At 43.4% G+C, this 25,028-nt stretch overlaps 1 protein-coding gene across 4 annotated transcripts; it reads left to right on the plus strand.

Moving 5' to 3' along the window:
- Positions 1-3,390: 3,390 nt before the first annotated feature.
- LOC147639670 (uncharacterized) lies at positions 3,391-21,106 on the plus strand. Of its 4 annotated transcripts, XR_015261782.1 has the most exons (7): positions 3,391-3,623; positions 4,517-4,697; positions 19,150-19,415; positions 19,690-19,777; positions 20,266-20,332; positions 20,427-20,728; positions 20,882-21,106. XR_015261782.1 is itself a non-coding variant. In XM_086772590.1 (6 exons), exons 2-6 carry the CDS (start codon positions 4,642-4,644, stop codon positions 20,478-20,480), a joined length of 531 nt encoding a protein of 176 aa, XP_086628716.1. In that variant the 5' UTR covers positions 3,391-3,623; positions 4,517-4,641; the 3' UTR covers positions 20,481-20,785. The 4 variants fall into 4 exon arrangements, 3 of the variants coding, with proteins under 3 accessions (XP_086628716.1, XP_086628720.1, XP_086628723.1); XM_086772590.1 differs by lacking the exon at positions 20,882-21,106 and having other exon boundaries at positions 20,427-20,785; XM_086772594.1 differs by lacking the exons at positions 3,391-3,623; positions 20,882-21,106 and adding an exon at positions 3,815-4,312 and having other exon boundaries at positions 20,427-20,785.
- The last annotated feature ends 3,922 nt before the right edge of the window (positions 21,107-25,028 follow it).

Raw genomic sequence — 25,028 nt, forward strand, 5'->3', positions numbered from 1 at the left:
AGGTGATTTCATACATGTGTGGGAGTATTGGTTGCATCATCTTGATATTATGATTTTCATATGGTTATTTGTGTTTTTAATCAATTAATTTATTAATTGATTGGCATAGTTAATGTAAGTGCAGACCCTTGGATTGGATAATGGAGGTAAACTGGTGGTGGGTCAGGAAGATTTTGAGACACTTGATTTTGGGTGCCGACGGAATATTATTTGATTTCTATGACAACGCGTGCCATTATTTCATTTTGGGTGGCGTCCATATTTATTCATCGATGTATATATTTATTGGGATGTGTAAAATCTCCCTTGTGCATATTTGATTTTTCAAGAGATGCACACATTTAATAAGTTCGAGGTTGACACATATTTTTCAAGAGATGTACACATTTAGTAGATTCAAGGTTGATACCTATTTTTAAGTAGCTTGGCTTAGATGTCTAGTAAAGCAAGCTATTTTTATTGAGGTCGACATATTTGTAAAAGTGAACATTATTTTGAGCCCCACAAGTTATTTCAAGCAATATGATTTAAATACACCAAGAGAATAGGTGGGCTCATTCTTATGTGGGGACAAATTGGACCCAATCTTGTGTTATGTGCAATTCCAATTCTATGTTTTATGATTATTATTTAGTGGGTCCTTTTCACCCTCCAACAATGCATGAGTTTTTTAATTTTGTATTACAAAAATTAGCCTTGGAGCTAATAATAGATGATTTCTACAAAATTGGGCTTTGCAGGGTGCCCATTACCAAAATGAAAACCATTTTTAGGCTATGTATATACATGAATGATGGGTTGGCTATTATATAAGGTTTTGTAGCCTGACATTCCACTAGATTACATCATGTATAAGCACTTTACAAGAATTACAATGGTGATTTTTGCACGTTGAAAGTAAAGTTAATCAATGTGGTTAACGGAGAAGCTCACACCAATGTAATCCAACAAAGAGGAGTAAAACTTGAGAAGGTCAAAGTTGTAAAAAAGGTAGGGAAATCCCTTATCATGGGATTCAAGAAGCCTAAGATAGTGAAATCTCCACCTCATCTACATGCTATGCTATGAGGAGTTTATATTTTCATAGGATTTTTATTTTGTTTTGAAAATCTTTATTGAGATGATACTTAATTAAAGTTTTCCAAGGTTTCTCAATAGGTATGTCTTTCATAATTTTTAATGAGATTATAAGAATTATTTTTATTGGCAAGAGATCTTTCAAAAACCTTTGCATCTTCATCAAGAAAAAGATATAGTTTTATATGTTTTTTTAATTCAAATAAACATTTACAGAGTTGTAACCTTTGTGTTCCACTTAACAAGAGAATAAGTTCACTTTTAAGGGCCTACCTTTATTGGGGGAGAGACAGAGAGAGAGGGATAGATGCTAAACAAGTATTTTGAAATTCTCATATTTATTTTGAAACAAGCAACCATTAATTGCATCATCTTAGTTGTATTATTTGGTTTACAGTAATCTGATTTTTTATTCTCCATATCTATTGCTCTTAGTCTTGTTCGATGAAGATCATGCTATATTGTTTTAACGCACAGGTTGCTTTACAGTAATCTGATTTTTTATTCTCCATATCTATTGCTCTCAGTCTTGTTCAGTGAAGATCCTCCTATATTGTGTTAACGCATAGCTTGTAATTTCTTACAAATCAGTCACCACTCCCTCCTTTAGGTGCTCTACATGACGATGGAGTGGCAAATGAAACTTTTAACGTCATTTCTTTTCTTTATTCTCATGAGAGACATCCATGAAGTTATTGTCAAAATTGATTAGTTCTCGAAGCCAAAGACACTCACCTTGGGGTTAAGCATTTCAAGATATGGAATAGGGAGGGTCTCATGGTTCCTCAAAGTTGCTCATAAGCTTAGAAATATGCATAAGTCTATATCTAGGGCTCTATGGGTTAGTGTATTTGGGGCAAATCCCATGGCAAACCCCTTCCTTATTTGTCTTGCCAACATGTCCGGAGTCAGTTCTATGGAGGTGCATATGGTGGACATGTGTAATATCACATTGGCTGAGAATAATAATTTGGCGAGAAACAACCAAACCTTGTGGGATCACACAAATGGGGATAGATGTCCTTCCATGGGCATAAGGCCATGCCCATGAGACAAGCATGTGTGACCTACTAGGTTCTTTTGTGGAGAGATATGATGGCATGGTGCACTCTACATGTGTTATAATTGTGTATGTGGGTCTTGGGGCTACTAATAGAGTAAGAAGAAAGAAGAGCAAACATGCAAGCAACATGTCTTATATACAAGCCTCATGTTTATAAGAGGGGCTGTACACAGATGTCCAGGGTGCCCATTACCAAAATGAAAACCATTCTGAGGCTATGTATATACATAAATGATGGGTTGGCTGTTATATAAGGTTTTGTAGCTCAACATCCCACTAGATTACATCATTTATGTATATACATAAATGATGGGTTGGCTGTTATATAAGGTTTTGTAGCTCGACATCCCACTAGATTACATCATGTATAAACACTTTACATGAAGTACAATGGTGATTACAAAAATGCTTTCTGCATGGTGAAAGTAATGTTAACCCATGTGGTTAACAGAGGAGCTCACACCAATGTAAAAGAGGAGTAAAACTTGAGAAGGTCAAAGTAGTAACAAAGGTAGGGAAAGCCCTTATCATGGGATTCAAGAAGCCTAAGATAGTGAAATCTCCACCTCATCTGCGTACTATGCTACGAGGAGTCTATATTTTCATAGGATTTTTATTTTGTTTTGAAAATCTTTACCGAGACGATACTTAATAAACAAGAGAAGGTTTCCCAATAGGTATGCCTTCATAATTTTTAATGAGGTTATAAGAATTATATTTAGTGATAAGAGATCTTTCAAAAACCTTTGCATCTTCATTAAGAAAAATATATAGTTTTATATGTTTTTTTTTGGCTCAAATAAACATTCAAAGCTTACTTTACATAATCGCAACCGTTGTATTCCACTTAACAAGAGAATAATTTCTCTTTTAAGGTTTGGTGGGGGAGAGAGAGAGAGAGAGAGAGAGAGAGAGAGAGAGAGATGCTCAACAAGTATTTTGAAATTCACATATTTATTTTGGGGAGTTGGGCAAAATTTAAAAACATCCTTATAGCCAAGCCAAAAGTAAAGGCAAATTTAGTGGATTTTCCACTTGTTGCTTTAATAAAGTCTTGGTGCTATTTTATGACTTAGTTGCTTTAGTGAGGCAAGCATTTGGTGGGATTTTTCATTTGTGGCTTTAAAAAAAATGCATGGGTGGTAATTTTTACTGGATGCTTTAATGCTATTTATGAAATTTCTCATTCGTAAATTTTAAAAAAAGGCATTGTCAAATCAAATGGTTGAAACTCTTGGTAGTGCTCAACAACTGTGTAAGAAATTGCCAAAACAAAAAAGACAACCATAGTTTGGCCAGAGGAGTACGGTAGGTAAGGTTCTCCGACAGAAGAGACTGGCCATAGCCGGTCATCGTCGTCATCGTTCTTCACTATAAAGCGGCGGATCAGCTTGAAGAGCGGAGCTATGCATTAACAGATCTCAGTTTCCTTTACTGAGATTTCTCCCAAAAGACAGTTCGAGGGAGATTCACCTTAGCTCGGGTAAGCTTCCTTGCATCTTGGGTATTTCATACATTCCAATTTCTGTACGAACAAGCCCCAGATCAGGGTTTGCCTTACAGATTTGAAGTTGTACAAGTATTCTACACCAATGGGTTCCTGCTTAACCGTAAGCTTCCAAAATCTGAGGGATTTTGGCTTGAGTGTTGGATTAGAAATAGAGGGTCATGAAAATCAACAGTTAAAGGGGCCAGGCTTGTTGACTATGAGCGTGCATACGTTATGTTTTCTTAGCGAAAGGATGGATGCTCTATGCAATCTTTAACAGTGGACCGATGTTTTTTTCCGCGTCAGTTATGTTTCTGTGACCATAAATCTCATTAGTATGAGATTTATGGTCACAGAAACATAACTGCCAGGCCATATCACAAGTCCAGATGGATTTAATTAGGGACCCAATACCTCATCATAGTCCCTTATGTGCCCTTGCGTAGTTTCCAGCCCAATTAGAGCTTCATACACACTATACTGTTTTAAGGAGTAGAATGAGGTAAGTGGAGTGCCTGGTGTCTTCTTATCATGCCAGTGTGCTAGAGGGTCGTGACAGTGCCTATTTGCATTGAGGAGCCAAGGGGGTGGTCAGCCAAGCATGTAAACTTTCTCTTTGGCTGGTTAAAATTCGGCAGCCTGTTCACTCATTTTATGCAGCTGGCCATGGGTTCAACTCTGCTGTAAGGCCTTACCATATAACTAAGTTATACTCATGTTGTTCTGTAAGGATGATGTCCTCCCACATGCATATCTTTTTTACATTGAGCAATGATAGAGTTCACACAACTTGCATATTTTAAGTGCTTTATCTCAGACGTGTTTCAATGGTAAGCGTTGGGTAAAGCTTATTCTGACTTCTTTGTGCATCCAATATTGCATGGCAGGTATAGTTTTTGGAGACCGGCTATGATTGTTTTTGGTTATAAGGTGGTTTCAAGGGGAAGGTATTCAAGGGACGAGAATTGTTCTTGACAGAATTAATTGCCGAAATCTAGTAGCTATCAGACGCATGCTTGCTTTAAAAGTCCTGGCGTCTGCAGTTTGTCAGCATCTTGCATGCATGGGGTGAGTGCCTTTTCTGTACAAAGTCATTGCATGAGGAGGAAGGTAGAGTCTCTACTGTTGCAGAACTCTAATGTGTGTCTTTTTGTTCCATCAGTTGATTTTGGATTTCAAGGATTTTTCTAAGCTACCTGCTTTGCTTTATTCTAACACTTGATTTTTCAAAGATTAGAACCTTTCTCTTGTTCATGATCATGCTTCAAATCTGCCTTATGCTGACTTTGAGCTTTTTTAAAAACTTTGTTACTCCTTTGCACAAAACTGCACTTCCTTTATGGCTTCTGCAAAAACCATTATTCAATACCTCCATGATAGTTCTAGTTTGTGTACACTGCATGTTAGTCTTTTTGACTTGAGCCAGACCTTGCAATCTACCACCAACCACCACAAGGTCTCAACCGACTTCCAAACCGGGAAGCCGAGCACTTTGGCTCCTCCTCCTTACAAACATGAGTTAGATGGATTCAGGTGCAACATAATGATAGTCGAGCATTGGTTTGTAACATTTCATGTGGTGTACTGTTTGTGAGCTGGTGAAGATGAGGCATTTAGAATAGGTTTTTGCTAATATGCATCTTAAGTTTTAAGTACCTCAGAACCTGTCCTTCTGTTTGTTTCCCTTGTCCTCCTTTCAGAGTTTGTGAGTTTTCTGTTGTGATTGTTCGAGCTCTTAATGAGCCTCATGCTATCTTCTCTTCCTTGGGATGCTAGTTGGTTCTAATCACTATTGATACAAGGGGTTTTTTGTGTTGCAACTTGGTAAGACAAGAGATCCTATTGTCAGCAGATTGGAAGGTATGTCAGATAGAGCTGATTGCAACCCTCAAATCCAAAAGAATATTGAAATGCCCCCCCCCCCCCCCCCCTCTCTCCACGGCTTGTCTCTTCTAAGAGGGAGATCACATATTTGGGGAAAGAGAAAAGGCAAACTTGGGGCCGATAACACCATCCAAGCGTGGGTCAAGAAAAGATCAAGGCTCCAAATATCTGCAGAGGTGCTCTGCTGCCTGCATGTAGCATGCCTGCCAAATGTCATAAGTAGTAGGGTGGTTGGATTTTCCCCCACCTGTAGTCTTGTGGTGTGGAAGGGTCCCAAGGTTTGAAGCAGGGAAATAAAAAAAACGCTTTTCATGCTCACGAAATGGACGACACACATGAAATGCTCCCAAAAACCGACAACCTCCCAAAAATCCTGTTTCACCCAAATTTTAGAGGTTTATTTTTTTCTTGCTTATTTTGACCGCTTTTTGTTTGTCCCTGTTTTCGGCCTGTTTGCGAGCTGTTTTTGTCCTCCTTTGTGTGCTTGTGAGCAACCCTTGCTCCCCCTCAGGCCTTGGTCTTCCTTCTTCCCTTCCCTTCTCCTTCTTCTCCTTTTCCTTCCCTTCTCTTCTCCTTCTTCCCCTCTCCTTATGTGCGCTTCTCTTTATTCTCTTCTCCTTCCTTTACTTCTCCTTTCCTTCCCTTCTCCTCCTTCCTTTTTTGAAGCTCCATCTCTTATCTCCCGAGTCACATCTCCAAACAATTCTGGGTCTCCCTATTTTAAAATTTTCCTAATTTCCACACTGAATTTGCATATGGAATCCAGATTTGAAGTTTATGGCTTAAAGTTTTGAAGTTTCAAGCTTTTAAATTCATGAATCATCATGTTTTTTGGTCATCCATACGCAATGTGCATTGTATATAATGGTCTCTAAATGCTCTAATTGTATTTAAAAAATAATTAATATTTTGATTTTTTTTGATATATATCGGTTTTTTTTTTAATAAAAAAAAAGCGGGAGGAAATGTTTCAAAATCAAACCCCAAAAACCTGGAAACGAACTTTGAAATGTTTCTTGTGACTATGGTTTGAAGGGGCTTGTTTGGTCTCTGTTATAGTGATGGAGTGGAGATCTTAGGATAATGTCATGCCAGTGCTGTCCTGGTTATAGCATAGAAGAGCCATAGCCCAGGCTGTGGTCCCCCATGTGTTGAAATCAGTGCAGGGGCAGCTCTGAATGAACAGGTTTGCTATCTTGTGCCACACTACAGACATTATCTAAAGAACAAGAGGCATGACAAGCCAGATTTTAGCTGAGTTCTTTATAAAAGCTTCCTCCACTGCAAGGTCACCCTATTCCTATGGTCAACCGCTCCCTCTGGCCTTGCAATGAGCTTTTGTTGCCTACCATGGGCACAGGCCACACTTCACTGCCTTGCAGCACGTCAGGGGGTATGGCCAGGCTGACAAAGTTGGCATTGACCAAAACACCTTTTGTGGAAAATCTTGATTGATACATTTCATATTTAACACACCGTGTTTACAATGTGCAAGTGTTATCTATGTATCTTCGGTCGTGCAGAGTGCTGTCTCAAACTTTTAGCAGGATGAGGGGAAAATATGAAAGAGGCCAGAAAAAACAGATCAAGTTGCTGGAAAAGTGATTGAGGCTTTCCAGTCTGTGCAAATCAGAGGCTAGAACGATCAGACAACTTACCAAGATGGATCATCCAACAACTTGCACATTGGATAACTGTAACTGGAAATGCAAAAGAGAGAAGGCACACTACCGTCTTGAGACCCTTCAAAATGGAGCATCCACTATGCCAAGATTTGACCGCCTTATGTAGACTGTTCTTTATTGGTCCATGTAGAGCTTTGACCATGAAAAGGCCATGTTGGGCCTCAACAGAGTAAAAGTACCATCTTAAATGAATATTAGGAATCTTAACAAAAAAGAAGTCATACTTTTTCTTTACTAATTGGGACCATCAGGTTTAGAGCTTAACAGATACTGCTGGGTGCTGTGAGACCTATGATATAAAGGGGCAGAGGTGGCGATGATTAGTGAGGTTTGGGATGCACATGGGTAGTGCAGTTGCATGTTTGTCCAAGGGATATTAGGCATTTGAGAGTGGTAGGCCAGTATGGACAGTAAAGGATGGGCAAACAATTCAGCAGGGACAGCATGGGCAGCACTTGTAGCAAGGCAGACAGTATGAGCCAGCTTCTGGCCACCCATAGGCATCGCAAAACAACCCTTTTCAGTCCAGAGCTAGCCAAGGGCTGGGCATGTGAAGAGCCCCTAAGAGAGAGTGGGACTCAGGTTTTTCCCATTTGGCGAGTTGTGCTGCTGAATGAACAGGCTGACCAGTTAAATAGGAGAGAAAACCCTATGAAAAGGGCTGCAAATCCCTCATCTGAGCATTCATTCCTTGTAGCAGCTAGGTAGCCCCATTGATGCACAGACCAGCAGTCATCAAAATCAGCCCCATATTGGCATATATAATATGAGTAGTGCCACATGTGAACATGGGCTAACCAAGGGCACTTTTTCCCTTTGGGTTTTCTCTTTGCGTCTCTCATCCTCTTCACTGTGTGTGTGCACTTCATTGTGCCAAACCCTAGTTCAGCTGCAGCTCTCCAGCTTGGGCCAACAGTGGTATTAGAGCTGCTCTCCTGGCTGCCCCTTCTCGTGCAGGCCACCATTGTTCGCTGCTCCTGGATGCACCTGCCCGTCCAGCGACTATGCTTCTTTCTGTCGCCCTTTCCGGCCGCCCAGCTCGCCACCAGGGCTGGCTGTTGCCACCCATTTCGACCACCAAGCTCGGCGTTTCCATCTGGCGACCCTGCTTCTTTTCGTCGCTATTTCCATCCGGTGACTTTGCTTCTTTGCGTCGCCCTTTCTGGATGCCCAGCTCGCCACCAGGGCTGGCTATTGCTGCCCATTTCGACCACCAAACTCGGTGGTGCTAGTGCAACCACCTCCGCCCGGCCAAGTGGGGGCCCTCGAACCACAGTGGGCAAAGCTCAGCCCGCTTTAAGGCTTACGTGGCATCTGACAGAATTTCAAAAAATTTGGCTCCCTTCCGTCCGGCACTTCCGCCATTTGTCAGCCTCCCAGTCCGATAGGTCACCATCCATCACTTCGTCGAGAGTTTCAGTTCTGTGGTCACCGTTAGTCGCTTCGCTGGCGCCGTCCCTATTCGTTGCTCACAACTGCCATTGCCGAATCTTTCTTCGTCTAGCTTGCTGGTGCCGTCCTGTTGCTTGTTCGTCGTTTGTCTGTCACCTCTGCTGCTATCCAGTTGCTGTCTGCCTGTCCATTCGTATGTGCACAAGCAGTGCGGTGAGGCAGTCAGGTGGACACTCAGGATGAGGTGACCTTCTCAGCTTTGGCGGCCTGCCTCTCCACCCCTCTACAGAAACAGATCTGGTGCAAGCCATGTAGGTACTTGATTTTGGGTTCTATTCATGGGACTTTTGTGAATTGCATGCTTCATTGCAAAATTCCAGGTGCAGGCAGTAGTACAGAGTAACATTTGGTGCAGGGTTCAGTGTAAATTGGGGATTTTTTTGAGATTCATGCTTAATTGCATAATTCAAGGGGCAGACAGGACAATTTCATGCACGCAACTACATGATTTTTTGCTTAAGTGCAAAAATTAAAGCTGCAAGCTCTGCAAAAATTTGGGGTTTTCAAAAATTTGTGCTTAATTGCACAATTGTAGCTACACGATACACAGGGATCTGGGACTTTTGCAATTTATGTGCAATTGGCACAAAATTGAGCCCAACGGTGCATTAAAATTTGGGGCTTTTCGCATTTGTGTGCAATTGGCATATCATTCAGCTCTCTGGTGCACAAAAAATTGGGGCTTTCCATTCTACAAGCCTTGATTGTGCAGAGATTTGCATTGCTTGTGTCGTCAAGACACTCCAAACAATTGCTGTAGCCTTGTATTGAGGCAAAGCCCAGGTGGTATAATTAGGCCTGATAAAACGAGTCTTTTCTGTGAAAGCATTTCTGGACACAGAAACATGAAAGGAAGATGGTGGGACCTGTCGACGGTACTCCATAAGATGGAATATAAGTTTGGGCACTCAGCATAGGTGGAATACCTGGTTGAGGCATGAATATTTGAGCGGGCACATAATTAGGAAAAACATTAGTACCAGAGATGGGTTGGTAAACCACCTGATACCTCGGAATGCTGGGTGGCACCGTAGTGCTAGAGGGCATAGTGCTGAGAGATACCTGGGATGGGTAGAACCCATACCCAAGACCCAAAGGAGGTGCAGGTGGTGATGACTGCACACCAACACTAGTAGGAAAAGCCATGGGTTGGGTGGCAGGGTTTTGTGCTTGAAGTTGAGCAGTATTCCATAACACATTAGGAGCAGGAACAACAAGTGAACCAGAGGAGAAAACAGTGTTACCTCCTTGAACACCAGAAGTCTGAGAGTGAATTGTACTCCTAGACCCTCCTCTGTTTGGGTTCACAAAATGCCAGGGATCGAGGGTAGTTGATGGTACCGTTTGTTGAACTTTTGCTACAGAAGAAGATACCTGGGTAGAGTTAGGAACATACGTACTAAAAAGCACATACGAACTTGACGCGGTCACCGGCAGGGTTGATGATGATGGATCTCTGAACGATCGAGGAGGTAAGTGTCCTTCTTGAGAAAACTCCCATACCGAAGTCTAGTTTGTCGGCTAGAATGAGAAGTAGGTCTCTCGAGATGAGGCTGAATACCTAGGTCCAATACTGGCACACTGGCTGTGGCTATGTATCCTCCTTTGGAAGTAACGGCTGATGAGCTCGGAGAAGAGAAACCATATGCCAAGGATGTAGAGGGTGAGTAGGTAAAATCAGTTGGTCATCTCCCAATGAAAGACCTCAAACATGGCTCTCCAGTGAATGAGGAGTCCCATCCTCCATGCGATAGTCCCATCCTCCATGTGATCTATATCTGAATAAGGAGAATCAATATTTGGTAAGAAAGGCTGATCCTCCGGAATCTTGGGTAGACGATCCATGTTGTGTGCTCTCAAGGTCTTCAATTGAAACCGGCCTTTGGTAGAAACCAAAATGCGGTAGACTAGCAGTCACCCAATCCAATTGTAGTCCAGCCAATAAAACAATTATATGGGAGCTAGAGTGCTCCAACACATGAAAGAGAACGACACCTGTTGGCCCCAAAGCTTGCCGCCCCTTTCGGTATTTCTTTATTCAATTTCAATTAAATGATTACAACATGGCCATTCATGGCTCGTATGTCTGCAAGTCCAATTTGCCAATCCTCTGGACCTCTTAGCATAGAGGCAGTGCATCCTTGAGGCCTTAAATATGCATCTGATTGAACCGTGCACATAGCCACAATCTCAGCCATGAAAACAGTCCACAAACTCTTCCAAATCAGTCCACAATCTTGCCCTGTTTCAACCCTCTGAATTGCCAAACCCTTCCTCTCACAAAGGGCCAGAGAGAACAACTCCGGAACAGTCACGAGCCAGTGAAAAGAGAGACTCAATATGACACCTGCAGTGACCAGTCCCACCTGCTCACAAAGAGAGAGAAACTTACAGTCCTTGTGTCGCTTTTCACAAGATAGAAGAGACGCGAGAAAAAGCCCTGTTCAGTCCTGCCCTCTTGTCTTGCAGCCGGGAGAGAAAAAACCTGTGAGAGAACCTGTTGTCCAGCCTTGTGTTTCCCTCCTACAGTCCACGCTTCTCAGCTGACAGTCAGCTTCTTGCCAAAAGCAAAGGAGAGAGAAGAAGATGATCCTGCAGGCGCCTGTATACTCTGCAGCACAGCAGCCAATTCTGTCCTCCAAAAGCCAAAGAGTGAGAGAGAAAAGATGGCCTGTGTCTCTGCCCTGTAGCGCAGTACAGCAGCCAGCTTCAGTCTGCAAAAAGCATGCGTAAGGAGTTATTAAGCTGCCCCTCTGCACTCTGCAGCACAGCCTGCCTGTAACCCTTTCCAAAAAGCAAGAGTAAGTCTGAAGCGCAGCCCGCCTGTAGCTGTTTTTTCCAGAAAACCAGAGTTCAGCGCTGCCCGCCAGCCCCCTTTCCCAAAAAGCATGAGAGAGAAAAAAAGGCGTGTCCCCCCAAAAGTAGAGTAGCCTCCATAAATAGCCTAGGGGCCTCCCAAGGTTATAAAACCTTTTGAACTTTAATTCTTGGCCACCAAAGGTTAAAAAACGTTTTAAATTTTAATTCCTTTGTCCCCTTCACACTTGGGGTTGTCCACACATGGGTTTCCTTTTTGTCCCCAAGTATGAACCTTTAAATATATAACTTGCTCACCGACCACCATGCTCACACTTATGCTGCACCAATTTCACAGGGTCATGACATCAATCCTTTTGCTCACGATAGCTCTGATACCATGTGAGGGCAAAAGAGACCAAAGGACCGAATATATGAGAGATCAGAGCAAATCACATAGCACGCAATGGGGATGTATATATAAATGATGAAATCCAGTACATGAGCTCTATGTGAGACTCTGAAGGAGCAGAGAGGGCTGCTGTCCCAAAAAACGCAGATAATAGTGCCGTAGTAAGCTTGATGTAAGCGCTGATATATGCCTGATGTAAGGCTGATGTAAACGCTGAAGTACTTCTTATGTAGAAACATTGAAGTCATCCAGATGGTGTGCTGAAGAACAAACGCAGAAGTGTACCTGATGGTGAAAACGCTGAGATCAACCTTGAAGTAGGCGATGACAAAACGCAGAACACTCCCCTGATGTAGGTGATGGAGAAACGCAGTAGACAGCCCTGATGTAGGTGATGAGTCCTGTAATATGCGGAAGCTTCGGAGAAGGATCGGTACTTCAAAACTCAGAAATCAGCACTCTTTTCGCGACAGAATTAACGCACAAACTGAAAGGAGATGTGCAGAAAATAGAGAGAGAAGGGGGAGATGGAGAGGACACAATATTGGGTCCCAATTACCCTCTGTAGGGCCCCCACCACGGATGGTGTATTTGCTTTATTAGAATGATGTAAATCTGAAAACAAATACAGAAAACTTGACCTTTTCTTGGCTGGAAAATCCTGCCCTTGACCTTCAGAAGTCCACCCCTTTGCTTGGCAATCTCCTTGGCTTGACTGGCCCTTGATTGGCTTGAGCACTTGACACCTCATTAATCTTTTTCCGGATGGGAAATGGTCCGAAGCTCCTGAAAGACAACTTTGGGCATCGCTTGCCCACCTGCTTCAATCTTTGCTTCATAATCCGAAGATACACCCAATCTCCTTCCGAAAACTTCATGTCCCTTCGGTCTTTATTGGCTTGTCGAGTGTAGGCCTCTTGCGCTTTAGCCAATCTGTCTTTAACGGACTCTAGGATCTCCTGGTAAGACTCCGTCACTCTGTTCGCCTCAGGTACTGAAGACGAAGTCCTGGTTAACAACGACTGGAAAGGCCTTCCAAACGCTGCCTCATATGGAGTCCTGCCAATAGCTGAAGAAAAAGAGTCATTCAAAACAGCTTGAACTAAAGGCAAAAACGATTCCCACTTACCTTGCTGATCGTGGACATAACACTTCAGCACATTAAAGGCCAACTGGTTGTATATCTTTGTCTGGCCATCTGTCTGTGGGTGGAATGCACTGGAAAAATTCAACTTAGTACCAAAATTATCAAACAATGCCCTCCAAAAATGACTGGTAAACTTGGCATCTCGGTCTGACACTATGGTTCTAGGAATCTCGCCAATCGGGTACCAATGCCGAATGAATAGCTGGGCAACATCCTCGGCGGTCACATTGGCCCTGCAAGGAATAAGCATAACAAATTTGCTGAACCTATCAACAATAGTTAAACACTGCGTATTACGCTTACTCGGACTGGGAGGTAGATTTGTGACAAAGTCCATCGAAATGTCCTGGAAAGGATCCTCAGGAATTGGCAAAGGCTGTAACAACCCTATCTTCTTTCCACGAGGAGCTTTCACCTTTTGACAAATGTCACAGCGTTGTACATATGTAAACACATCACGCCTCATCTTTGGCCAATAGTATTGCCGTTCTAATTTCTCCAGAGTCAAATTCATGTCCCTATGACCACCTGTAATGGTGTCATGGGCATCATGGAGAAGAGCTGCCCGGAATGACTTCATGACACATAGTCGGCCTTTGTAGAAAAGCCAACCATCGCGTATCAGAAAATGGCATGGTCCTGTGGCATCCAATGCCTGTTCCCATTGAGTACCGAATTCCTCGGAATCCGCGTACATGTGCTTTATGTCTTCTAGTCTTGTACCAACAAGGTCAAGTCTAGTGGTTTGAATCGTAGATACTTGTCCCTTCTTGCTTAAAGCATCAGCCACACTGGATTGGCCTTTCTTGGAAGGTACTCAAGCGGTGTTGTCGATCACTCCACTGTGCACTTGGCATCGTTTGAATCCAACGCAATGCCTGATGGTCAGTGCGAATCTCGAAGTCACGGCCATACAGGAAATGTTTCTAATGTTTCAAGGCCTGTATAACTGCTAGGAGTTCACGATCATAGACTGAGTAGTTCTTTTCGGCGGGCAGTAACTTACGAGACATGTAAGCTACTGGATGACCATTTTGTTGCAACACACCTCCAATTGCGATGTTACTCGCATCGGTGATCACTTGAAATGGTTCTTCCCACGAGGCAAGGGCTAAACAAGGCGCTTCTGACAAAGCCACCTTGAGGTTCTGGAATGCCTCCAACGCTCGTGGAGTCATTCGAATCTTTTGCCTTCTTGTTTTCACTCCCTTTAGCAGATCGGTGAGGTCTGCCGAGAGATCAGAAAACTTGTCAATGTGGGTGGAATATGCCTGGCATATACCCACAAATGATCTAATGTCATAAGCGGTCTGAGGTACTTCCCAGTTAACAATCTCGGCCACTTTAGCCGGATCAAGTCGAATGCCTTCAGCACTAATTATATATCCCAAGTAATGTCCCTTTCTTGTCCGAATCAGATAAGCCTAATTGTAGACACAAGGTCGAAATTTTATTGGCAAACTGAAGGACTGGTGGCGCATTCTGACGTGCTCCCCTGAACTCATCTTCGAGTCGCTCAGGGTAGTGGGGCGGTAGAAACCGTTGCTTAAGGTCGCGGACGAACTCGTCCCACACATAAGCTGCCATACCTGCTCTGGTGTGGGCATGAGCCCACTGAGTCCGCCAAGGAATGGCCTCACCTTCCAAGTACCAACTAGCTAAGATCACTTTGTCAGTATCTGTTTTCCTAACTGCGGCAAAGTAAGCTTCAAATTGATGCAACCATGAATAAAGAGTTGTGGGATCGAGTTTACTATTATACTTACTGAAATTCATTTTCTCGGGAAAATGATTCGAGGGCGTCGTCGGTGTCAATGTGGCGTCCAAAACTCTGAGGTAACGCTCGTGTTCCACGCGTCGCATGGCGTCGTCTTCTCGTTGTTGGATCTCCAATGCACGCATCTGCATCTCAAGCAAGGAGCTTGGTTGCGGCTGTGACCCAGCGAGAGGGTCCCTGTGACGAGGATTTGGTATCTGGGATATGGAAGGAGAGGGAGGAGGAGATGGAAAACGCGACGCTGGAGAGCGAGAACGCTCCTCCAGAGCCAAAATCCGCGCCTTCTACTCATCCAACTTGGTTGTCTGGTCTGCGATTGCTCGCATCATCTGCTGGAACATGTCTGTGACACTCAAACCGGGTGCCCTAGCTAGGCTGCCTGGTGCACTCTGGTCCCATGGTTCTGGTTCTCTCTTGTCGCCAAAGCTCGCCATAGCGGGAAAATGCAATTCCTTTCCGGAACGCAATCTGACCATCCACTATCTGTGTGGGAGACTTCCGGAGGCTAAAAACCAACCGTCCTTCGAGGGACAGGAGTCACTCCGAAAGGGGTAGTCCACCGGCGTCTAAAAACCAACCACACGAGCGAAAAAATTTTTTGGTTTTCTTTGTTGAATCTTTGTCCTTGAAGTAGGCTCTGATACCACTATAATATGCGGAAGCTTCGGAGAAGGATCGGTACTTCAAAACTCAGAAATCAGCACTCTTTTCGCGACGGAATTAACGCACAAACTGAAAGGAGATGTGCAGAAAATAGAGAGAGAAGGGGGAGATGGAGAGGACACAGTATTGGGTCCCAATTACCCTCTGTAGGGCCCCCACCACGGATGGTGTATTTGCTTTATTAGAATGATGTAAATCTGAAAACAAATACAGAAAACTTGACCTTTTCTTGGCTGGAAAATCCTGCCCTTGACCTTCAGAAGTCCACCCCTTTGCTTGGCAATCTCCTTGGCTTGACTGGCCCTTGATTGGCTTGAGCACTTGGTGAAAACTGAGATGAATGATGGGATTATGGCCTCCACTATATATACTCCTCCTGTGAGGAGCAGTCGGCCAGCTGAAAAAACAAGCTATGTCCCACGACTGGTGAAATTCAGCAATAAATGCTGAATTAAATCCCAAAAAATACTACCTTTTTTTCCTAACAGGCTGAAAGTGATGCGCCTGCTTCTGATTGGCTGGACACCACTTTTGTCCACAATCCCAAGGCTGGGCAGCCTGTATGGGCTGCCCCATACATGCCCTACAGCCATATAAAGGCTGTAATCTCCTGGAGATTGCCTTATCTGTGCCCTAGGGCTGTCCTACAGCCCCTCCATGGCTGGTGGGTTCAGCCTGGGCCTTCTTGGCCCTCATGGGGGGGGTGGTTCTACACCATTCCCATGCCCACACTCAGATCCGGGGTAGCCCTATGGGCTGGCCCCTTGTCCTAAACCTAATCTACTCAGTGATCTGGCATCCGGTACCAAACCAGATACACAGAACCACTGACATCATTCTAGAGGGAGACTCACAGCGCGGACTGGCACTGTTTCATGTGCAGGACAGTGCACACCTGACCTTGGACTCATGTGCAGGACAATGCACACCTGACCTCGGACGACTGAGATGGATCCCTGGCTGACTCGTCCCGGACTGGGCTCACATGGGACCAGTTCACCATCCCAGGTCCTGCACCTTCTGTACAGAAATGTCTACGTGGCATCCAAGTGCGGGATGCACGTGACAAGTGGAGTAGAAGAGGTGGTAGGTTGTTGCACCTGTCGTATGGTGACTCAGAAGTTGGTGACCAGCAGAGGAGGTGCTCTCTTGAGTATTGCTGAATGAAGATGCCCTTCATATATATAGGAAGGGAGGGTGCTGGTCGGCCAGCAAATAAAGGTAAAATCAAAATGACCAAATAACCCTTTTTGGATTGGGTAAAATACCCTTTTGGGTATATTTTCACACACCGCCACCATGTGCTTGCTGTCGGCCAGCCCTCAAGGCTACGTTTTGCTCTATAGAGGCAGGTTGTGAAGTGTTTTGGCTATGTTTTCTGCTTCAACATCTGTTTGTGGTGAGTTTCTTGCATGTGGTGTTCCAGACAAGTGGCTCTACATCTTCTTCTTCCTCCATGAGTCCCTACCCTTCTAGTAGGAGGTTCTTGGTGGTTCTAGGACTGTTTTGTTGCTGTCCAGCCCCTCTCTCTCTGAGATTTGAGAGGGGGCTGATTGGTTCTGGATCCTCGCTTCGTTGGAAAGCACTTGAGAGGAGTCTTGGAGAGCTGAGATTTGTGTTCTTTGTTGTTGTGGATATGGCTCCCCCCTTACGAACAAGTATGACAAGTTGAACGGACCCAACTATGCCCATTGGAAGCTGCAAATGCGGATCTGGTTCATCCACAAGGGTTTGTGGGATATTGTTCAGGGCAGTGAGAAGAAGCCCGAGTGTCCTCAGAACTCTAGGCAGTAGACTCAGGATCAAGAGGATGAATTCCTTGCGGAATTACAAGACTAGGAGAATCGGGCTTCGAAGGCGTATTTAGTGCTTGTGCGGACCATCATGACAGCGATACAGATTCTTCTAGTACCTCTTCTAGGGCTCCTAGGACGCTTCCGGCTCAGGAGGACCCAAATGGTGTACTTGTCTAGTATACATGCAGTTCTCCCCATGTGCTTCCAGCCATATGAGGCTTGTGGGCGGGAGAGGGGGCTGATTGCAGCTGCACTTACTGGTGCATGGGAACCGTGATTCGGAGTTCCAAGCAGTAGACATCTGGTAGGACATGGTTATCTTTGGTGTAGCAGAAATTATGAATTGGATCTGTTCCGAGTTCATTGTTTAAGGCTTTTGGGACGTGATGTGTTTTTTGTCCATTATTGGGGATTATGGGCGCGGTGTGTCCAGCAGTTTGTCATCTATTCTTGGAGTTCATTGCACACTTGTGTGGGAATTTGTAGCCAAGCAAAGTTCCTTGCTATTCGTGGTGGCATTTTGTTTCGAGGAAACAGGTTGGCGAGTGCTCTCTTTGAGTTGATTCCAATATTCGCGGTGCTGGAGGGTCCATGGTTGCATCTTCATTAACTTATCTTCTCTAGACTCTTGCACGCTATGAGCTGCAGAGGGGGTGTTAGAATTAGTGCATCTCAGTGTATTGTATATTTATGGGCTCTACCCATTTTTTGGTATTTTATTCATTTACTCCTATTTTAGGGAGTTGTGGAGCTGTCGGCCAGCTCCCACACTGCACTATAAAAGGAGACCTCCCATCGTACACCTCATCATCCATTCCCTTGCACATTGTTCAAACATCTCTTGTTGGCTATTGCCATTGTAAAGCCTATTGCTATTATAAAAGGTGATCTTGTCCACAAGCTCTCTCTACTCTCTCTTGTTCAGTTTATGCTTCCACATGTACATTCTCCAACACTTGCAACTTAAAGGAGAAAGGTCAGGATTTTACTCCCTTTCGGTGTGGTGATTGTTCAGTTTCAGGCTTTACTTGTTCTAACTTCGCATTCTCTCATCTGTAACAGGTTTGCCCATAAGATTTTAATAATCCCCTTAGTTAATACAGCAATGTTGCAATAAAAAGCTAGAATTTTCTTGCCAATGTAGATCGTGCGTTTGTTGTTGATGAAGCCCAAAACTCAATCTCAAATCTCTTCCTAAAAGGTGAATTTGGGCATGTTCCTGGATTCATCTAGGTATATATATCAAATCTCTTCCTATGCAAATGCATAGACCTCCTGCACATGTAGCGGCACAGCTCACTCTGGAGTACTACATGTGCTGTCAGTACACGCAAGCATAGCCCACTTGGATTTTCCTGCCCGTACAGCCTCTTCAAATCCTTTCACACGTGCAAAAGCAGCTTCCACATGTGATAACACTTCTGTTTGGCCCTTTTTCTCTTCTACATGCTGTCTATACAACAAATAGCCTTCTGTGCAATCTCAGCCCCTATTTGAGCTGCTCACACAGCTGCAATTTAATGCCTGCTTTTTTGCAAGCAGCCTAATGCACAATACTAAGCCTCTTGCTTTCCTGGTCTCACTTTTTCTCTCGCCTGCCACCCATCCATGATGCATGCACGTGAAGAGAGGAGAGAGCCTGTTGCTTTTTTTTTTCACGTGCCAAAACTGGTCAACACTCATCAATAATGGTCAAAACAAATCAAAACTGCTCAAATCTGGTCAGAAAGCATTGGTCAATTCCTGTCGAAGGTTTGTCAATATACTGCTGTTCATATTGAACGCTGGTCAAATCTACACAATGCTGGTGAAATTGCTTCAAAACAGCTCAAAAAGTGGACAAAATGTAATGCTCAGTTTCTACCACTTTCTATTTTCTAAATGTAGTCTCCATTTGCAACAGTGCAGTACTTGTTTTGGAACTTGTACCAAGTCTACCACTGTACTTTCTGTGGATCAAGCTACAAAAAATCAAAGTTCGCGAAGGAGCCGTCGACGAGGGCAGAGTCTCACGGAAAAAGATTTTTGGACTTCAAGCTCCAATGATGTGGATAATTTTACAAAGAACTCCAGATCATCGCAGAGGAGCCTTTCTTCTCTAAGCACGACAAATCAAATTCTCGAAACCCATGGGACCAACATCAATGCAAGCAGTGTTGCTTTTGTAAATCACGGTTAGTTGACATATTTTGTGGACCCAGCATACAGTAGGTTAATTTATTGAAAGGAAAATGTGCAGTTGGCATCGTTTGAGAAATATTAGTGGTGATCGTGAATGTCTAATATAAGGCCCTCATATCCCCTCATTCTTTCATTTAAGTCACTCAGGACCACATTCTCTTTCTTCCATCATGTCATTTGATGAAGATCTCCCCTGATTAAAAAAAAATCAGTTTCCAACTTGGATGGATATCTCTAGAGGAAATATTAAGCTTGTGGCATAAGCAGGTTTGATGCTCTGGAATGAGCAAAGGAGAGATTGGACTGGAAATCGGCCACGATTGAGGTCATTGCAGCCTTGTGAATCTGTTATCAGGTTTGATCTCTGCTTAAGTCTCTTTCATGTCCTTTTCGGTCTCGCTTCTGTATCTGTGGACATGCAGATCTTTTCTGAAGTGTTTGTCCAAGGTGCTGCTGGCTGGTTTATGCTGGTTCTTTCTATTCCAAGGCAGTGCATTTGTCCAAACAGCGCGCGCGCGCGCGCGCGCGCGCGGGGGGGGGGGGGGGGAGGGATGGGGGGGGATGGGGTAGACTACCCTTGTGTGCGTGCATGTCTTGTGTCCTTTTTGAATGGTCTCCTCTTTTTTTTTTTTTTTAGTGACCAGTCTGTATGATAGACTACCCTTGTGTGCGTGCATGTCTTGTGTCCTTTTTGAATGGTCTCCTCTTTTTTTTTTTTTTTAGTGACCAGTCTGTATGATAGTTCTCTCCTAATGTAATATGAAAGTTTTTTTTGCCATTCTCAATTATGTATCAGATTTATATTTGTAAAAAATTATATTTACTTTTGTTGTTCATTTGCAGCTGGACATCGACATACGATGACCTACTGGGTACTAGTCGTCCATTTGTCAAGCCTATACCCCTACGGGTATGAAAGTTCTGTAGGTGTGTCAGTGGCAGTAGTACTAGCATAGAATTTTGGCTGGAATGTACATTTAACAGCTTCTGTTTATCTGCCACAGGAGATGGTGAGTTTTCTTGTTGGGGTGTGGGAGCAGGAAGGACTTTATGACTAAGCTAAAGCTTTGATTATTAATCAGCAACACAAGAAAACTTAGCAATTGTTCTGAGGCTTTTTGCTGTGAAGGAGCAATTTTTGAAGAGCTGAATCATAGCAGCATTCTTGGGTTTGCCACCTGCCATTCAAATGTATTCTGGCTCTTCAAAGCTGGAAATTTTTCATGTGGGCCATCTACATGTAGACATGTAACTTATTGTTGAGGGATGCCCTTTTTACTGTCTCTGTGATGCTAGCTAAAACCAGGTGAGTCTCTTGTAAGGCTAGCCTATATTGATGCTAATAAAGTTGAGAAACTTTCTATGGATTGTTTCCTCTCTGCTTGAAGTGATTGCATAGAATTCTGAGAGCCATTTTCTTGTTGATAATGAATACGATGTAAGTTTTATGAGTCTGCAGGCGTGTAGCCTGGTGGTGAAGGCATCAGTCCTCGGGGGTATGGAAACGGGTTTGAACCCTGCTAGCTCCACCGGCTGGAGGTGATCGATGTCGATCACTAAATATACTATAATCTCTCTTTAAGAAAATTATATAGTTTTACTAGGTCCAACAACATACTGGCTGGACGTGCTTTAGAAGAGGGAGAATTGTAATTATTTGAAAAGAAGCGGAGCACTTCCTATTTTGAGTGCCACATGAAATTTGCCTTGATGTATGGTCGGGGACAGGTTAATTTTGAATGCAACCAAGTTATGCAATGTTGAATAGTCATATAAATTTAGCCAATGAGGTGGTAGGTCAAGTGGTGAGATGTTTGTCTTGTGAGTGGGAGGTCTTGGGTTGAAACCCCCACTAGGTGCTTCATCTGCAGCATCATCTACGGGCAGTGAAAAAAGGGTAAATTATGGGAGGATCTTGGACCTAAGGCAGCCTGGGAAATGTTATAAATTTATCAATATGTCGACATGGTTCCTATTGGTGGACATGTTATTACCTCATAGAATGACTTGACATAGGAAAAGCATTCAAACTAACAGGGGGAGCCCATTACTTTAAGGACCTTGGGCCAAAAGATTACTTGCATGAGATCTCAACAAGTTGGCATGTAAGAATCATTCCACTACCTGCTCTCTCAAGATTACATGCACTCTCAAGCTGGCATGTAAGAATCATTTGCCTTACTTCCAGGTTTATATGGAGTATTATTAAGCAGGCTACTCCTACCTCAAGAATCATTCCACTACCTGCTCTCTCAAGATTACATGCAGTCTCAAGCTGGCATGTAAGAATCGTTTGCCCTACTCGTAGGCTTATATAGAGTATTATTAAGCACGCTACTCCTACCCTCCCTCGAGATGCTACATTCTTCTTGTCACCCCATAAGGACGACTCCACTCCATCTGAGACACTTACCAAGCTTTGGGGTGAGCACCACAGGGACCTGCAACATCAGTCTCAAGCAAGAATGGATTTTGGCCTTAGAGCGTACAGTGGGTTACTGTTGATGCCTCGGTGCTTGTTTCTACGATACATACATTAGACATATCGTTTTGTTGCTTGCATTCATGCTTTAGTGTGTGCATTGTTGGGATGCGTGCCACTATGTGTTCTCCTCCACAGGGTCAATTGAGTCTGTGGTCAAGGCTGCAGGACGTGTGTCTGTGCGTGTATGCACTTTTCGGTTGTGTTCTTTTTGGTTGTGTTGTTCCAACAGAGTAGGTTCACTACTTGATGGGGAGGATTCCCCTCTAGGAAGATGGGTTGCTCTTCTCTCGTATAATCCCTTTCTCCCCTTTTTTTTTCTCTTCACCTTTTCCACCATCATAAGTTGCACCTAAAATCTCAAGTGAATGGAGCTTGAAAATGCCTCGAGGTAATTTGGAGTTTTCGTGCTCAGCATGATCAACACGAGAGTATTGAAGAAGCCACCAATGTGAGGTGGAAGGAGATTTAAGATGAAAAGCTAGTGAGGGAGAGGAAGATATGGGGTGGTTGTCCCACCCTCATTCTCATTGAACAATGAGTAGGAGAGAAGGGAAGAGTCCAAAAGTTGTTTTTGGAGGCATGGAGCAAGTGACACCTAGAAGGGAAAGCTTAACATAGGAATAATAACCACAAGCAATGGTTAGGACAAGAGGGGGTGGAATTCAAGCATGATGAATCTCCTCTTCTTGGATGCAGCAGTCATTGATGACCACACTCAGAAAGTTGGATTTACTTCATGAAGGAGAAAAGTGAGGTGTTTGCTCACTTTGAGAGATTTAAAGCCTTGGTCAAGAAGGAAAAAGGCATGCAAATAAAATGCATGAGATTAGATGGGTGGGGGAGAATATTTCTCCAATGAGTTCAACGACTCCTTGTTGAGAAAGCAGGGAATCAAGAGACAGTTTACATGTAGGTACGCTCCACAATAGAATAGTTTGTAGAAAGAAAAAATAGGCACATTGCAGAAGTGGCACGTGCCTTGATGGATGAAAAGAATATGTATTATTATTTTGGGTAGAAGCAGTAGCGACTGCTGTGTACATTATGAGCATGACACCCATTGCAGTTGTTCATGGTATGATACCTGAACAAAAGTTTACAGGCATAAGACCAGATGTGTCACTTGAAAGTGTTTGGGTATATTGCATATGTGCATGTTCCTGATGAAGTAAGAACAAAGTTGGATCCAAAGGTAGAGAAATGCAACTGTATTGGTTATGCTACGGAGCAGAAAGGTTATAGATGTTATAACCCTACCATTCGTGAAATGGGAATAAGTAGAGATGCTATCTTTGATGAGATGAGTAGCTGGTATGCACCAGCGGTGGTGAAGGCAACAGAAGATGCAGATGTAAGAAGTGCTGATGCTGCACCATATATAGTGCATCAATCTCATAAGTGCATCAATCTCATAAGTGCTTAGTGGACTTGGAGAGTCCTCTAGTAGTGGATCCAATGTTAGTCCATGGTCAGGAAGGTTGAGGACAGATGTAGATACACATGTATCATGCAGATGGAATGAAAAGGTAAATCAACCTTTTGTGCCTGATCTGTCAGCAAGCAGGTCACTCACGTGTGATTCTAGCGGCTCTAAGCAGAGCCTTGATGTGAAGCTTATCATTTCGTTTGTGGTTACTCTTGGTGTAAGGAGAACCAAGGTTGTTTTGAGGACACCTGTTGGTAGTGATCTAGGTGTACATATGTCTACGAAAGTTAGGTACCATGTTGACAGGGTGAGATATGATGGATATATAGCCCATCATTATGCTTACATGGTTAAAGTAATACAGGAGTTGGAGCCCACTTGTTTTAAGCAGGCACTTGGAAATAAGAAATGGGAAGATGCCATGGATGAGGAGATGGCAGCATTGGATGCAAATGTAACATGGGAGTTAGTGCCTTTGCCTAAGGAAAAGAAGGAAATTGGATGTACGTGGGTGTATAAAGTCAAGCATAACGCTGATGGTTCAATGAGAAAGTATAAGGTAAGATTGGTTGCCAAGGGCTATGCGCAGACTTATGGAATTGACTATTCTGATTTCCACCACCTTGGCCTCTCGACCACGACCTCTATACCTCTGCCTCTACCTAAATAGAGTAGAAGTCGTATTATGATGTGTCCTTGCTTTGTGAAGAAGAGTCCTCACCTAGAGTCTTTTATTCTATGATCAGCATTGACACTGACTCTTGAAAGTTGGGAATATTCTCTCTAGTTGCAATGGAGGTCTTGAATGGCTTGTACTCTTTGCCAAGCCCATTCAAATAAACACTCACCAAATTATCATCTTCCACCGATACATTGGTAGACCCAAGGAATTTAACAATGTCCTTGATCTTTAAAGCATACTCTTGATAGATATGTTTTTCTTTTCCATAGTATGCAACTCTTGTTTTAGTTGCAGTTTCCTTGCCTTTGTATTGGTTTGGAACATCTACACCGGGTTCTTCTATGTAATCGCTAGAGTGTTGGCATCCTGTATGTGTCCTATCATTGTGTTTGTGACATTGATCGAAAGCCAATATATGAATTTTCTTGCACTCTAATAGAGTGTTGGCATCCTGTAATATGTTTGTCCTATCATTGTGTTTGTGACATTGATCAAAAGCCAATACATGACTTTCCTTGCACCCTGATTCCAATCCTTGAATGCCTTTATATCTGCTGGAGTGGCATTCTCTTCAGACAACTCTAGAGGCTCCTCATTGTCTCCTTTGACATAGTCTCGAAATCAATTCGTCATTCTTGTAGCATTATATGGTAGTGATGTGTGTGAACACACTTAGGACCGCTGGGGCACTTTTTCCCTCACTAGGAGGTTTTTTCCCCCGTGCCTATGTGCCTAAAAAGAAGGGCAAGTGTCACTATTGCAGGAAACAAGGGCACTACATAAATGAGTGTAAGAAAAAGCCAGAGAAGGAGAAAAAGAAAGAATCGGGCATGGCTGTGGTGGCTGATGCATCCACACCAAGTGCAGAGAAGAAGGAATATGTAAGTTTTTCTCAAGATGATTGGGCATGGACTGTACATTACGGTTATGACCCTTTTATTCATGATGTATGCATGTCAATGGCAGAATCAAATGCTTCGTACTTTGATAGTGGTGCTAGTAAGCACATTACT

This window comes from Cibotium barometz, chromosome 3 (assembly GCF_041138505.1).
Source record: "Cibotium barometz isolate CiBa-2024 chromosome 3, ASM4113850v1, whole genome shotgun sequence".
Taxonomy (NCBI): Eukaryota; Viridiplantae; Streptophyta; class Polypodiopsida; order Cyatheales; family Cibotiaceae; genus Cibotium; species Cibotium barometz.